The sequence below is a fragment of the Orbicella franksi genome, chromosome 6, assembly GCF_964199315.1.
Source record: "Orbicella franksi chromosome 6, jaOrbFran1.1, whole genome shotgun sequence".
NCBI lineage: Eukaryota > Metazoa > Cnidaria > Anthozoa > Scleractinia > Merulinidae > Orbicella > Orbicella franksi.
The window spans coordinates 25,286,662-25,302,746 of NC_138150.1; the positions used below are offsets into that span (position 1 = coordinate 25,286,662).

General features: G+C 43.3%; 1 protein-coding gene across 1 annotated transcript in view; it reads left to right on the forward strand.

Annotated features, from left to right (window-relative positions):
* The window catches only part of LOC145490658 (polycystin-1-like), a 40,657-nt gene extending 24,957 nt beyond the window's left edge, over positions 1 to 15,700 (forward strand). Inside the window, exons 16-26 of the mRNA XM_081469741.1 lie at positions 2,280 to 2,465; positions 2,836 to 2,967; positions 3,901 to 4,065; positions 4,833 to 5,075; positions 7,497 to 8,126; positions 8,321 to 8,545; positions 9,020 to 9,203; positions 9,423 to 10,642; positions 11,602 to 11,773; positions 12,158 to 12,415; positions 13,107 to 15,700. Coding sequence (XP_081325867.1) covers positions 2,280 to 2,465; positions 2,836 to 2,967; positions 3,901 to 4,065; positions 4,833 to 5,075; positions 7,497 to 8,126; positions 8,321 to 8,545; positions 9,020 to 9,203; positions 9,423 to 10,642; positions 11,602 to 11,773; positions 12,158 to 12,415; positions 13,107 to 15,700 — 6,009 coding nt within the window. The remainder of the gene's footprint in view (positions 1 to 2,279; positions 2,466 to 2,835; positions 2,968 to 3,900; positions 4,066 to 4,832; positions 5,076 to 7,496; positions 8,127 to 8,320; positions 8,546 to 9,019; positions 9,204 to 9,422; positions 10,643 to 11,601; positions 11,774 to 12,157; positions 12,416 to 13,106) is intronic.
* The last annotated feature ends 385 nt before the right edge of the window (positions 15,701 to 16,085 follow it).

Below are 16,085 nucleotides of genomic sequence, written 5' to 3' on the forward strand. Positions count from 1 at the left end.
GATGATATATGCAAATTAGCTCAAATTCTGTTTAATAAACCTTCGAAAGGAGTGTAAACTAGTGACGTTTTAACGAATTGCTTTGAATTTGGATACCATTAAATGAAGATCATAGACATAAGTATGTTCTAAAGAACTCAAAGTAATCCATCGACCGTGAAATATTGCAATTGGGAGATACGTGTAAAAGAGAAGCGAAATTCCCGCTTTGTTTACGCTGATACGTATGCGGCAATAAAGCAAACCCTGCTGCGGATCACAATTTTCAAAGATACATTTTGTCTACCACAAGAACTCTCACTTATTAGTATCATAAAAAGATGCCCTCTGTGTGCAAAGAAGTACTCGACTCAAAGCTTGTGGACCGTTAATAACTTCGTGATTGTGTGGATGGCTGATGCGCTTACGGCTTTTACTGCAGTAAAGTTGCCGAGGATATATTCGAACCTTGTGTAATAGACCTTAGATAAACGTGAGAATCCAAATTTCAGAACCAGGCTGAAAACAGACGACGAAATATCGTGTTTAGGCTTTAGGACGTGATATAAAAGTTGACACACTCGTCTTCGAAATCTCCAATCGAGTACTCAAGATGTTCGAAAAGTAACTGAGCTGTTCTAATCTGCAGCATTTATTTTGGTGAATCTACACTCTTTGGCGCCCTCCAACGTTCATGATATGTATTTCCTGTCAAGACTGGACAGAAATTACAAGGTAGAAAACTAGCAGGTATCGACAATATGAAAAATAGACTTAATAAATCAAGTGAAAACAAGAGAGAATCTATAGCGCTTCTTGCGTGAATACAACCAGTGACGTCACAAGGTCCTTAAATTCGGTTCCAGAGCCCGGACACAGTTTTGCTCCAAAAAGTCGATTTCAGCAGCTAAAAAAAGCACTTTCCGTTAGGATTTGACAGAAATAAAGTTCACCATTATTTTAAGCACGTTTGAAACTACAAATTGGGCTAATAAAAGAGAGTACGAAAATTTCGTTTCAGTGGCACTTTAAGACCATTTTCGTCTCCTACTAACGTAGATTCCTTTAAACTATAAAGGAAAATCTTGGCCTTGCTTCCTCATAAATGCGACATAACGACGAACTGAAACCGTGGTGAGGAGCGGGGGGAAGGGGGGGGGGGGATTTTCAGGCCCATATCAACTTTGAGGGATTGTTACTCTAAAAGCATTGAAGTATTAAGTATTGACGAATTTTCCTTAAACGTGTATGGGAACAACTGAGCATGGCATGTAATTTGTCGAGGATCTTGATGTTTCCACGGCAACCATATTTTGACAGGCATTAACTTTCTTGCAAATATTTTTACCTTTTTAGTTATATTTGGCTTTCTTGATCGGTTTTGGTCATTAGGTACATATGGGCAGTTTTGGCAATGTTCTAACGTTTGAAGAGAATCATAAAATCTAAGATAGCGGATCCAAGATGGCGGCTGTTAGAGATTAATGGCGTCATTTCTACGTACTATTACATCGTCATTTTGTGTCATAGGTTTAAAAGGAAATATATTTGAAACTGCCATAAATGGACCAAGTTTCATTGTCGTAATAGTTTCAGGGTACGGGTCTCAACGACCCTCTACCCTTCCCAGCCGACTAAAAATGCCCGGTCTTACAATGCCAAACCCTCTATGGAGAGTTCCCTCTAGAGTGATACATTATACAATTAATCACTGGTCCCGAGAAAAACAGTTAGTTTTGTTTTCCCGAGAATCTCGATGTTTTTCGAGACGAAATCAAGGGAAACATCGAGATTCGATAAAAAAAAATATATAGCTGGAGTTTATTGTAAAGATGAAATTAAAGTAACCTATGGTTACTGGGAGAGCGGGCGACAATAGGTGATTTGGATGACGGCGTCATTTGACTACAACTACCAGAATCCTTTGATTTAGAAAACGAAAGGAACTCTGGTAGTTGCAGGAAAATGACGTCAACGTGGAAATCTGCTTTGCTTAATTATTGCACGCAACATTTAGATTTAGCCATTGCCACGTGACCATAAATCAACCAATGGGAGCGCGCGTTAGATTTAACTCCAGCTCTGAAATAAAAAAAAGGAATGTATCTTGTTTGAACCAGGAGCGATGAGCAGTTTGTTATAAGCTTTTTTTTCTTTTAAAAGGTCGGCAGCTTAAGCGTGAAGCCAATCTCAATACAGGGGCGACTGCACAGAGTACAAAGGTCGCACCGTAATTAAACCCAAGAAACTGTGATGGTATTCTTTATTCTTCAAAATGTCATTTTTCTTTTCTTTTATAGGTGAAACGTGTAGAGATGAGCGTTGAACAAATTCAAAACAGAGCAAAAAGTCAACTAACAAGTTTAGTTAATGCTGGAAATACTCTAGAGACCGCTTCATTTGTTCAATGTATCGCGGAGGAACTGAACGACGGTAGCGAATCAACGTCTGGAGAAAGTCCTGAAGACAATAAGAAGAAAAAAGAGGTAAATGATACGCTCACGCCATTACCCTCACCTCCACCTCCATCTCTATCTCCATCTCCACCACCACCACCACCACCACCTCCTCCTCCTGCACCTCCATCTCCAACTCCACCTGCACCTGTACCTCCATCTCCACCTCTATCTCCATCTCCACTTCCACCTCCATCTTCACCTCCACCTCCTTCTCCATCTTCATCTTTGTCTTCACCTTCGTCTTCATCCTCATCTTCAACTTCATCTCCATTTTCATCGTCATCTTCATCCTTACCTTCACCGTCACCCTCATCCTCATCTTCATCCTCATCATAACCCTCATAAACTTTTCCCATTTTTTCAAATATTTTACCAGTAATGTTAATTATTTTTTTAGGTGCGAGAGCTTCTTGTTACGGCTCTGATAGATACACAATCTGTTAGCGGGAGTTTGTCTGATATTACGCTGTTTACCAACACTCTTGCCACCGTTACAAGCAACCCTAAAGAGAATTCCAAAGCTGTGGAGGTAATTACACTTATATGCTGTTGACTTGTTCATCCACAAGTATGGGAATTAGTTCCAGCCTTGGATAATGTTCCCTTATTCTGCTCAACCCTGGAGTTCAAAATTTGAAAAGGGAAATGTTGTTGTTGTTGTCAATTAACGGACTAGCATCATATTTAATTATTGTAGTGGTTGATAGAAAGGAAAACTGCCTATGAAATCCACCGACGTCTACATCTGAGTCTACCCTAGAGAGGAAACAGGAAATTAAACCCACGCTTGGGACAGAGACAATCTTTGATCCTGTGGGCTTGGAACACATAACTTGAATTGCGATATTTTCAGTCGGCTGATCAATGCTAAAGAAACTGGTGTTTCACCATTACCATGAGAGAGGGGACTCTATTGTTTTCCAGTATTGATTCTTGACCGACTCATCGCTACTAGAGTGACGTCACATAGCAAAGAGTTATCACTTCGAGAAGCCTATTCAGATTACGCCATTAAAGGATAATAACAGAGGTTAAGAAAAACCAGACCAAATATCGCTTCTATTCGCATACTGATGGGTGTAAGTGTGTAAACTTTGTTATTCTTTTTTGTCTGTTCGATTTTCACTAGATCGTATTGTTCTTCGATTACGACTTCGACTACGACTCCGTCGCTTGGGAAAATTAGGCTTTACTATGAACTATGATACGAAACGGTACTCTGGATGAATCGAACTTTTGAGGTGTTTTCGTGCGAAAATTCGACACGTGTCGTTTCGAAAACGCATTAATGTGGACGGGGCTTAAGAGTGCCTCCCTCCACTGAGGAGACAGGGTAAATGGGTACCCCCGGAACTGTAAGGGCGTCCTAACAAAATGCAGGGGGGGGGAAACATGAGACCGAAACCGGATGGGTGAGTGGTAATTCGACTAAAACGATGTTGCCGTTTTTTCTTTAAACCAGGAAAAAGTCGCAGGTGTGATGGAGGAAGCCGGTACAAAAATCCTTGAACAAGCCAACGGAAAAGACGAAGTGTCCAGCGAGGATATAGTGGACGCCGCTGGGTCTGTGTTGAATGGAGGAGCCAACATCATTAGGTCAGCGGCTGTGTCACAAAACAATGAAGAGGTGAGGAGGAAAGGAGAACAAATGAGCACCACGCGAAAATCTCCCACAATGCTAAGCAAATATGTGTTTTTTTCATAAATTCCTTATTATAGCCGCATGTGGAGGCGCGGTGACCTCATAGTTAGTGCTCTCGACTCCGGATCGAGCGGTCCGGGTTCGAACCCTGGCTGGGGACATTGCGTTGTGTTCTTGGGCAAGACACTTTACTCTCACAGTGCCTCTTTCCACCCAGATGTACAAATGGGTACCGGCCAATTTAATGCTAGGGGTACCCCTGCGATGGACTGGAATCCCATAAAGGGGGTGTAGAAATATTCCTAGTGGCTTCATGCTACAGATACCGGGATACGCTCAGGCCTGATGGACCACTTAGTTCGTATGCAGACTTTACCTACCTACCTACCTACCTACCTACCTACCTACATACCTACCTACCTACCTACCTACCTTATAACTGCATACCTGTTTTTACGAGGTGTAAACGAGCTCACCGGGTCAGTCATAAAAAAGTCGAAAAAATTTCGGTGCCATCGGTGCACTAGTTCAAAGACGACCACCTCCAGAGGTGATCCTGATCCGGTGGGACCGAGAAGAAACGAACCATTCCATTTGACTTTCGATCAGGTTTTCACAAATTTTGGCATAAAGGAGAGCATGCTAACCTCCTTATGCTACCGAAACCAGGAAGAAACGACCCCGCCTCCCACTTGGCATGGAAGAAAGGTTTCTTACTTAAATCACACCTGAGCTTGTGGTTTACGTTTCAGACGAATGCAGCAAAAAATACAACTCAGAAAATTCTTGGAACATTCGATAAATTGGCAGAGGCTCTGACAGTTTCTATGGTTCCCGGCGAGCACCCACAAGAGCTTACAGCGGGATCAATCTCTCTGGGAGTTTCTCGAACAAAGACTGAGGACATCGGTAAAAAGCCACTCAAAATTGGCGGTAGTGAGGTGACAATTCCGCAGAACTTGACGGTCTTTGGCAATAAAACTCTTGATATAATGGTATGTTACTTTGTGTAGGTATGAGAGGTGTTACATGTAAAATTCAACTTTTCGTTTGAGAGAATTTGAATGTAAAATTCATTATCCAGGAATTTAGTAATAATCGACAATTTTGGACAGTCTTTTTTGTTTGTAAAACTAAATATATTATCGCAGTAATAAGTAAGCTGTGTCACAACCGTTCCCTCCCCCGTAATCAAATAGCGGAGAAAGCGTTGATCGTACTCAAGTCACGTGACTTTTCCAGGAATGTGTGGGCAATGACCTGATTGGTTGATGTATCGTTTGCGGCTTGAAGTGTAACGTTCTTTAATTGTTGAACTCAGCGCTTTGTGTTCTATCCGTCGCGCTGACAAATAACTCGAGAGTTGAACACAGTAGAAATTTACTTCACTCTGTGAGTGAGATTGGGATTTAGCATTTCGAAGTTTAAAAGCCAGGCTAACGGAGGTAATCAGCATTTTGGCGACAAAATTATTCCGTGTGTGGCTTGTTTTTCTTTCTTTGAACTGGAGGTCATTAATTCTCTCATGCGCAACTTCATTTGTTGTCTTCATGTGTCACGTCAGCTGTTGTGCAGCCTGTACAGCTGGCGGGATTTGAGAGCGAGTGATTTTTGGTGGCAGAGACGCGATTTTATTCTTTCGAGGGCGGAGAAGTCAACTCGACTCTTCACCAATCCCCCCGCGGCGTCGCCACATGCGCTCAAGGCTGAATTATTCCCACCAAAACAAAATGCAGTTGCGCAATGAATCCAGCCAGCTACACAGGCTAGCTGTTGTGACACTGAAATCGTTTTTTAAAATGCATGGATAATTTATGGAAAGAACACGATTATCAAAGGCAACACACAGGCACAACTTTCGAACTTTTCTTTTTGGGAGTGTAGCTGTCACACATATAGGCTAAGTGAAAAGCGTTAAGATTTGCACTTCTCCTATAGGTGTGACAAGATATAACACCGAACAGTTGAAAAAGAAATGCCTCTAGGGTACACCCTAAATATGTCTTTTTTTCAAATTTTATAATTTTGATCACAGCTTGAACCCTATAGATATAGTTTGTGAATCCGTCACTTCTGTCAGTACCGAATCCTGTCCTTCCAAGCTACCTAACCAACCCCTATGTGTTGGCTAAGTGTCTAGCCTAAAATATCAGTCATCTTCCACCCTCAGCCGACTGATAATAATAGGGAATTTAAGAAACCACGACGGCGACGCCGAGGACAACGTCGATTAAAAAGTGATTTTATATTTTACTTACGAATCTTGCGGTACCCTCATTTGCTTTGTTTATCACTGTCAAAGCCATCACGAAGCTGAATCTAGGACACATCGATAATCTCGAAATAAAAATTGATAAAATTAGCCGTCGTGGTTCACGTTATCCAGACAACGCAGAATTTGGTCATTTCACGCTGATGCAGAGGACGGCAAACTGAAATGTACCAAGAATTGTAACGCACGTGCACAGCCATTGTTCTGCTTTGAAACCTTTTGTTTAATTTAGCAACGTTGCCGTTACCGTTGCCGTCGTAGTTTTCTTAAGCTCCCTATTTCAGGCTACTAAATGTTCCATGGTGGGGAAAACAAATCGCCTCATTGTACAATACATAAGAAGGCAATTCCTTCACTGTAAGCTCGTCCAAATGTTACCTCAGGGCAAACCATGTTAAGGAGAAGTATTACTGTTAGACATTCCTCCATCTTATTATGGCTTCTTACGTCTAAAATGGCCTCAAAATTTCTCATCATGTGATGATGAAAGAAAGCTAGGTCAAAACTCGTCACTGTTCAAATAGACTTAGGGCCTGTTTACAAGGAGGGGGGGTTATCCTAACAAGTGGGTTTACAAGCAAAATTTCACAGGTAGGGTAACCCTACAACCCGTGACAACTTAATGCGCGGTTACACTCAGAGAGTCTGAAAACAAGTAGAACGTTAACCCGGGTAGGCGGGTTAACGCTACTTGGAGTATTTACATGGGAAAAAGTTAACCCGCCTGCCAGGGTAACCCTAACATGCAGACAGGGTAACCCGCCTACCCGGGTAACCCTGGCTGCCTTGTAAACACGACGAAGAAAAAAAGAGGAAATGTTTGAGTGCTAGGGTAACCCGCTTGCTAGGGTTACCCTCTCTCCTTGTAAACAGGCCCTTACGGCCTCCAGGGATTAGAAGCGAAATTAATTGAACGCCCTAGCGAAGGATAGCCACTAAAGGAATACCATGCGAGCAGAATTGCTTCGATGTTTTCTAGATAGGACGGGAAAGACGTAGGCGATCTAGTAAAGATCAAAGCGAGATATTGAAGGAACACATTAGAGGATTAAACCTGCCAAGAGAGCAGACCCAGAGTAGATTGAAACTATACCTCACTGGAGAATTATTTAGTAAATATTTCTGTCTGTGATTTACTCACCAGCAACTTGTTTCTAAGACAAATTATCATCCTGAGAGGGAATTCAACAACAGCGGGCTTGTGAGTATTTCGTTTCAAGAGTCAGATGGCAGCAAAGTTGATGTTAAAGATCTGGAGAAAGGAGAGGAAATAAGCGTGATTGTTCCAAGAATTGAGCCAGATGCCGATCGATTTGCGGTCTCAGGGGAGCTTGAGTCAAGCAAATACATTGAGCACGAGTTTGAAGTACATGACAACATGTCCGCTTTGATAATCGAAGTGTCACCAGACCTTGACGTGGACATAGAGCTGTATGTCAAAAAGGGAGAGGTACCCAATTTATCGAAGAACGTGTACGACTACAACGTGACGCTTTCGGTTGGAGAGTTGACTCCAGGGGTTCGGGTTCGGGTTGACAACTCATCAAATTCCACCGGCCCGTCTCATCATTCATATGAATATTTCTTGTCTAATGAAGATCTAAACTGGACTGCAGCCGGGACATACTTTGCTCTCGTACGCTCCAAGGAACCCAAGAACCATTCGTTCACCGAGGAGGAACTGAAAAAAATACCGTACAACTTCTCTGTGATCCTCTCCAGTTGTTGGTATTACGACGAGGAAAGCGAGGTCTGGTCAACAGAGGGCGTCAAGGTAATTTACTCAGTTCAGTCAGTCATTTCAAATCTCTCTATTGATCGCAATACATTTCTTGTAAACTTAGTTCTCATAGTTTGGCGATACATCAAGTTTCTATCGAGTTTAATTAACAATTATATTATGAGCTCGAGATTTCTATGCGTGATAGTTGACGAAGCCTGCATTATGTTATCGAATTTTTTTGATAGGTGGGGCCGAAGACAAGTGTCAGTGCTACTGAATGCTTGACTACACACCTGACAACATTTGGGAGTAACTTTTTCGTTCCGCCGAACAAGATCAACTTCCACGAGCTCAGTCCAGGAAAACTGTTGGAGAGTCCGCATGCGCTGATTACAGTGTGTATAATTTTGGGCCTTTATCTCCTTTGTCTTATTCCTGCGAGGAGAGCGGACAAGAATGATGCATTAAAGGTACCCATCTGTCGCTTTATACTTACTTGAGCCACTTCAAAGCTCGAGCCGATATTCTGATTAAGCTAAGGATTTCTAGATCAAGAAAATTGTAAACTTTCGAAATAATTTTATAGCTATATGCTCCTTGCGATAATGGATCAAATCGAAACTTGATTCAGCTAAGTTTTAAAACTTCTCGCAGCTAACTACCGCAATGATTATATTTAGTGCCCTTCTTGCAATAAGTACCTATTTTCTAATAAGCAGTCTCCCTTGAGTCTGTCCCTTCCAAAAGCACCCCATTAGCGAAAAGGACTTCAGGACAACGAAGTAAAACAGACTGACCGGGCAATTTGTCGAAACTACATGTAATTCGTGCGCGGTCCATCTCAGCGGTCAGTATTGCAAAATTTGGACCATTCAGGGAACCAATCAGAATTCTCCTTTGAACGTGGAACAGCTGGTCACAATAATTAAACGTTATTTTTACAGACGGGAGTGTCTCCACTACCTGACAATGACTCTCGAGATACCTATTGTTACGAGATTCAAGTACATACGGGGTTTGCCCGAGGTGCTGGTTCCAGTGCTGAAGTGTCCATTGTCGTGACTGGTGCTCTTGGTGACAGTGAGCCTCGAGTGTTGAAAGACCCGAAGAGGAAAACATTCAAGACAGGTAAAAATCATACACGAAAGACCGTGTTTGACCACATTCCCAGTTATCGAGAAGACAGTTGAAAATACGACGTGTAGCGAAGTATTTTTGGCGAACTTTGAGATGTTTGGAAATGTAATCAAACACGGTCTTGAGCTTTCGATAATAAAAGGCGAGCTGTAACTAAACAGTACCGAATGTAACAAATCGACTGAGCAGAGCGTATCCCATCTTTCTCAGGGGCCGTCGATGCCTTCCTCTTGACTGTACCCCAGTCTCTTGGCAACCTGAAACAAATCCGCGTCTGGCACAACAACGGAGGCAACTATCCCTCGTGGAACCTTCTCCGTATCATGATCCAGGATATACAGACAGACCAAAGATGGTGGTTCGTCTGCGACGACTGGCTGGCGGTTGATGAAAGCGACGGCAAAATCGAGAGGAATCTTTTCCCGGCGTCGAAGAAAGACCTGACGAAATTCAACGTGCTTTTCACGTCCGAAGTGAGGAAGAACCTGACTGATGGTCATATATGGTTCTCTGTTGTGACTCGCCCACCCCGAAGTACCTTCACTCGGGTTCAACGTTTGACATGTTGCTTGTCCATTCTCTTGTGCACCATGCTTGCCAATGCCATGTTTTACAAAGTGGGAGAGGGCGAGACGACTATCAATTCCATTAAGATCATGGGGTTTAGCTTCTCGATCCGACAGGTCTCAATTGGGGTTATGAGCAGCTTAGTTGTGTTTCCCGCCAATCTTATCATCGTTACTATCTTTCGAAAAGCCAAGCCGAAAGAAAATCGATACACAGTGAAAACCGAAAGTGAAGATATAGAGAACGTTGATATCGAGGCTGGCGGAGAAAGGAAGAGAGCTCCACCGAAGAAAGGTCTTCCCCACTGGTTCGTTTACGTGGCATACGCCATAGCATTCCTGGCCGTGGCTACAGCAGGATCTTTCGTCATCATCTACGGAATGGTGTTTGGAGCAGAAAAATCAGTGCAGTGGCTTTCATCGATGACTGTTAGCTTTTTGCAAGACGTCTTGCTTACACAACCAATCAAAGTGTTCCTACTGGCGATGTTGTTTGCCCTGCTCATTAAAGATCCCAAGAAAGCCGAAGAAAATTCCTACGCGGACATTAACGCTCTCGCCAACGACGAGGAATGGCTGCATAAAAACACAGAGGATCTTGACCCCGAGATGCAGAAGACTCTGAAGACGCTCATCAATGACAAGCCACCGGACGAGGCTAAGTTAGAGATTGCACGACAGCTTCGGATGAAGGAAAAGCAGATGAAGTCCATAATTCGAGAGATTGCCTGGTACGTCATCTTCCTCTTGGTTCTCCTCACCATCAGTTACGGTAACAGAGACCTGATAACATCCCAGGTGACGCGATATATGCAGAACTCCTTTGTAGACTCAACTTTCAGCGGAAACCTAACTTACAAAAAGGTAAGCCGTAATCAAAACTCAGAGAGTTTCTGTTTACACGATTCGGTTCCATGTTTGAAATGATGCCTGAGTGGGAGGTGCAGCAGCCTCATGGTTAGTGCGCTCGTCTCCGGATCGATCGGTACGCGAGCGAGCTCCGGCTGGGAACATGGTGTTGTGTTCTTGGGCAAGACACTTAACTCTCAGTGTCTCTCTCCGCCCAGGTGTTTTAATGGGTATCGGCGAACTTAATGCTGGGGCTAACCCTGCGATGGATTGGCATCCCATCGAGGGAGTAGTAGAAATACTCCTAGTCGCTTCATGCTACAGAAACCGGGATAAGCTCCAGCCTAATGAGTCACTTGGCTCGTATGCAGACTTTACCTTTACCTTACCTTTAATTGTGCCTCTGTTTCAAAACAAGTCCTCGTGCAAAAATGAGCTTGCTTTAAATGTAAAAGAATACTGCAAGCGGAATACATTTTTGCACGAAGACTAGTTTTGACACTGAGGCAAAAGGCAATTATGGCATGGCCGATTGGTAGAAAGTAAACCTCGTACTGTTCAAGAAAAACCGACTCCTGTGATGGTATCAAAAACGTTTAGACAGCGTCGTTACAATTTTCTGTTTAGGTTGAAATTCATGGAAGTATTTTTTTCATCGTTGATACAAATGAAACTCTGTCTGGTCACGCATTGTTTCTTGCGTGACGATGCCTAAACCGCTCTCCTATTAAAGCTGGAGTTGTTTCTAGGTGGACCTTGGTTCAACTCCTTGACAAGCTTGTAAGTAGCCAACTGACCTGCCTCCGGCCAGGCGCCATTTCTAAGCCTATCATGTATAATTGAAATATGTTTGCTTCTTTCAATCTAACTGGCATGTCTAACAATTAAATATTTACTTTGTAGCCAGACGCTTCGACCACTATTTACACTTAACATTTCAAGCATTTAACGAGATTATTTTCATCATTCGCAAGGTGCACGAGATCTCTCATTACTGGAAATGGGTGAATGAGGTTTTCATCCCTTCTCTGGACCCTCACACTTACTACGATGGCGTAACGCCGTACGAGACCAATTTTCTTGCAGACACACCCAACGCCTATCTGTTGGGCGTGGCGCGGCTGAGGCAGCTAAGGATCAAAAAGGGTAAGTGTTGCACTCTTTCCATTCCGCACCCCTGCTCCATCTTGCCCCCCTGCTCTTCCCATCTTGTTTCAAATCTCCGAGCGTTGACTGAAAGAAATAAAAGCTCTCCGCGCAAATATGGACTGTTAATCTCCAAAAAGACTAAAATTCTAGGAATGGTCATTGCACAATTCAAAAGTTTATTTTACACTCTATCTGGCCTACACTACATTATACATCATTTTTTTTTTTAACTTCACTTGTGAGGACCTAACTTGGTAAGCTCAGAACCCTCTAGTTTCGACGTCATAGGCTTCAGCGCTTAACGTTAATTTTAAATCGCCTTTTACAACTTACCTATCACTTCGAAATTCATCCCTTTTGTGCTTATTGTTTTTGTTGCAGATACCTGCGAGTATAAACGCATATTCCACCACATTATCCCCCAGTGTAACGATTTCTACAGCATGGAAGACGAAGACCACGGCTCGTACCTGCCTGGTTGGAAAGGAAAACCTCTTGTACCACCTAAGAATGGTTCTGTTACCCCGGTCCCCACTCCCAGTAAAACGCCCCAAGTAAAAGGTCCGTGGGACTACCAGAGCGGAGACGAACTAAAAACATACCCGTACTGGGGTTACAAGGCCACCTACAGCGCTGGAGGTGGGGCTTTGATTAGATCAGTAGTCAGCAAGAGAAGGGGAAGGCTGGGGTAGGGAGGTAGAGGGTTGAAATCTCCAAGTATCCTTTAAGTCTAACACATAAAATCGACGGGCTTATTTTCAGTATATTTTATTATCCGAGGTAATTTTGCCTTGGATGATTAGGAAGGGATTTTGCTCGTGAGGGTTTAAATGACTGTAATTATTCTACAGTCAGAGAATGAACAACAAGAGTCCGTTTATAGTTTCAGGGCAGGGTGATGCACTCCTGGTTGCGACTTAAAATGTAAAACAAGTTCTATCGTGGGGAGAATTAGGGAGACCCTAACTGTGTTTTTTTTTCCTAATGGCGTCTAATACTCCAGGGTTTACATTCGAAACGAAGGAGCTGATAATAGGTTGTTTTCCCTGTTTCTGATTTGGGGGCTTGGCAAATTTCGCGATATAATTTCTTTCTTTTCTTCCTTTTTTCCCCTATAAAGAGGAAGGACGAGATAATTCGTCCCTATTTACGGTGTTTAGTCATTGTCAAAATTCAACTGCCATCGAGTTCCTGGTCTTTTAAAACTGTTCACATTAATCTCATTAATGTTTTCAATGTTTTGTGTCTGTTCGTGACTCGCACGATAACTCGAACCCTTACTCGCGAGTTCAGGTTCGCGCTTACTCGCATCCGCTTTATTTCGTTGCAGGATTCGTGCAAAATTTACCCAACGATGCCAACGATTCCATGAAAATAACAGCAAACCTACGCGCTAGTGGCTGGCTAGACCGCTACACACGAGCTATTTTCTCCGAGTTCGCCATCTACAACGCTAACACAAACCTCTTCTGCGTGGTAACCCTTCTGTTTGAACAGCTGCCTACCGGAAGTCTGACTTCGTATCCCAGCATTCTCACTCTCCGTCTCTTCCGGTATGTGGGAGGAGAAATGTACTTCGTGTTGACATGCGAGATTGTGTACCTCGCGTTCTGCGTGTTCTTTGTGGTCAAGGAGATAAGGCTGTTTGTGAAGAAGGGCAGGGAACATTTGAAAAATCCATGGAGCGTTCTGGAAATATTTGTGACTCTCCTGTCACTGTCCGCAGTTGGACTGTACTTCGCGAGGATGAAGTTTACCAACGACGCTCTGCGAGATATGAATAATGACCACTCCGGCTTCGTCAGTTTTCATTACACCGCGTTCCTAGACGAGTGGCTCAAATGCATCATTGGTATCATCGTGTTCCTTTCGTTCTTGAAGCTGTTCCGTCTCCTCCGTTTCAACCGTCGCATGTCACTGCTACAGCAAGTCTTGAAGCGATGCTTCACCCAGTTGATCTCATTCCTGTTCATGTTTGCACTGGCGTTTCTTGCTTTTGCACTCCTCGCGTGCCTAGTTTTTGGACAGGCTATGGAAGGGTTTGGCACGTTCTTGGCAAGCTGCGCCTCTCTGATGGACACCATACTCGGCAAGTTCACCTTGAAAGGGATGATGGAGGCAAACAGGATCATCGGACCAATCTTCTTCTTAACTTACACAATCTCCATGGTGTTCGTTCTCATCAACATGTTCCTGTCTATAATCAACGATGCGTTTACAGAAGTTCGTAGCGATGTTGAGAAGCAGTCCAACGAGTATGAAATAGTGGACTTCATGATTCATCGCCTCAAAGAGAACATCGGAAAGTCCATCGGTCACGCCATCCACCCTGTGTACAAAGAGCCTAAGAGTGAACTGGAGGTCAACTTCGATAAAATCGCTGACAATGCAGATAACGCCATGCATTTTATGAGGAACATCGCATTCGAGGACATGAGAAAGACGCGCTGGTTCCAGACGGAAAGCTGCACAGACAAGAAGAAAAACTTGATAAGACTGCTGATGGAGGTGGAGTGGGATTATTACGAGGAGGAGCTTTGCGATTCTATTCCAGTTTTCGAGAGGTTTCTTAACCAATACAGCAACGAAGAACTCGAGAAAATTCTGCAGTATTACCGACAGAAGCGAATGGTCGAAGATGTAGTTTACGACGAAGTCAACGGAGGAAGAGACGAGGAATCATCTGATGGAAGTGACAGCGATGACAGCAACGGCGACAGTAACGACAGCATCAGCGACGATGATAAATCAAGTAACGACGAGAACGAATCGGGAGCCGAACAAGTCGCCGAAGATGGAACGAGGTTATTAACGCCAGGAGTCGGTGATAAACCCAGCAGCGCACATAGCCATCGTGAAAGCTTAACGGATGGTTTTGTCGAAACGAAGATTCGAAGTCCTTCGTTACTGGTCACCGATTTAGAGCCAATAATTGCAGTACAAATGAACCAACAGACGCAGGATATCAAGCGAGAAAGCCCGTGTGTGGATCCTTACACGGTGGTGAGTGAGAATGAGCTTGTGAAAATACTACAGGACGTGCAACGCGATGTCGAGAGCCGCTGCGCCACAGATGCCGAAATTGATAGCATTTTCGGAGACTCGTTATCCGCCGATGGTATCAAGCCGCTCAAGTTCGACAGCGAGCCAGAAAACACTGGCAGCATGAAAAAGAATGCTCCTAAGAAGCGACGAAAAAAGAAAACAGAGGAGAAAGAAATGCCAAAAAACAGATCTCCACGAGACGCTTGGGTGACAACAACAAACGACAAAGCTGAAGATGATGCGGCGACCGGAGAACCAGAGGAAAAACCGGAGGAAAAGAAAGAAAAGAAGGAAAAGAAAGCAAAGAAAGCAGAGAAAGAGCCAAAGACGAATAGAAAGCCTAGTGATCCGTGCGTAGGAGATGACGAGGCCGAAGAAGTTCCGAAATCGAAAAAGATACCAAAAGAAAAAGGTGTGACTGAAGTTGAACAGGAGGCTGAACCAACAAAGAAGAAGAAAAAGGAGAAAAAACCCGAACCTTCAGCTGTTGTTTTCACAGAAGAAAACATGGAGGAAGAAACAAACGAAGGGGAAGGAAGGGTGAACAAGAAGAAAACCAAGAAGAAAAAGCAAGAAACATCCCAAGAAAACCAGGAACCAGGCATTGCATCTCAGGCTGAAGGAAAGAAGAACGAGCAAAAAACATCCCAAGAAAACCAGGAGCCGAGGGTTGCGTCGCAGGCTGAAGGCAAGAAGAAAAAGCCAAAAGCCAAGAAGAAACTTGCCACTGTTGTAGATGATGGTCATGTTTCAGTTGCATCAAATGAAATGGTGGAAACAGTGGTGGAAGGAAAGACGAAGAAGAAGAAAAAGAAAGAAAAGAAAGAGGTACCCGCCGTGAACAAGGATGTAGAGTGGAAGGAGGAGAGCGAGTGCTGAGTCAGTAACATTTTACAGTGGAGTTTTGCAGTAGCTGTACAAGATAAAGTAGAATATAATTATCATATTCAGTTTATAAAGTAGCTTTGCGCGACCTTAACTAAAAGTACAAAACGTTTTGTTACGATGTATTCAAAAGGTGGAGCCTTATTTCGTTTGTCGGAGCAGCTATGCTTTTATTGTAGTTCCTCATCTCTTTCATATACGATTCTTTAAGTACATTAAATAAACACCTTAAATTGTGGTGGTTCTTAAGTTAAAATTTGGTAAATATTAAGCTACCTGCTCCTAAATCTAAGAACAAGCAAAGAGCCACGAAATTTTCGCCAAATTAGTTTCCTATTTGTACCACACAACAAATACGATTGTTGCTACACAACCGTCC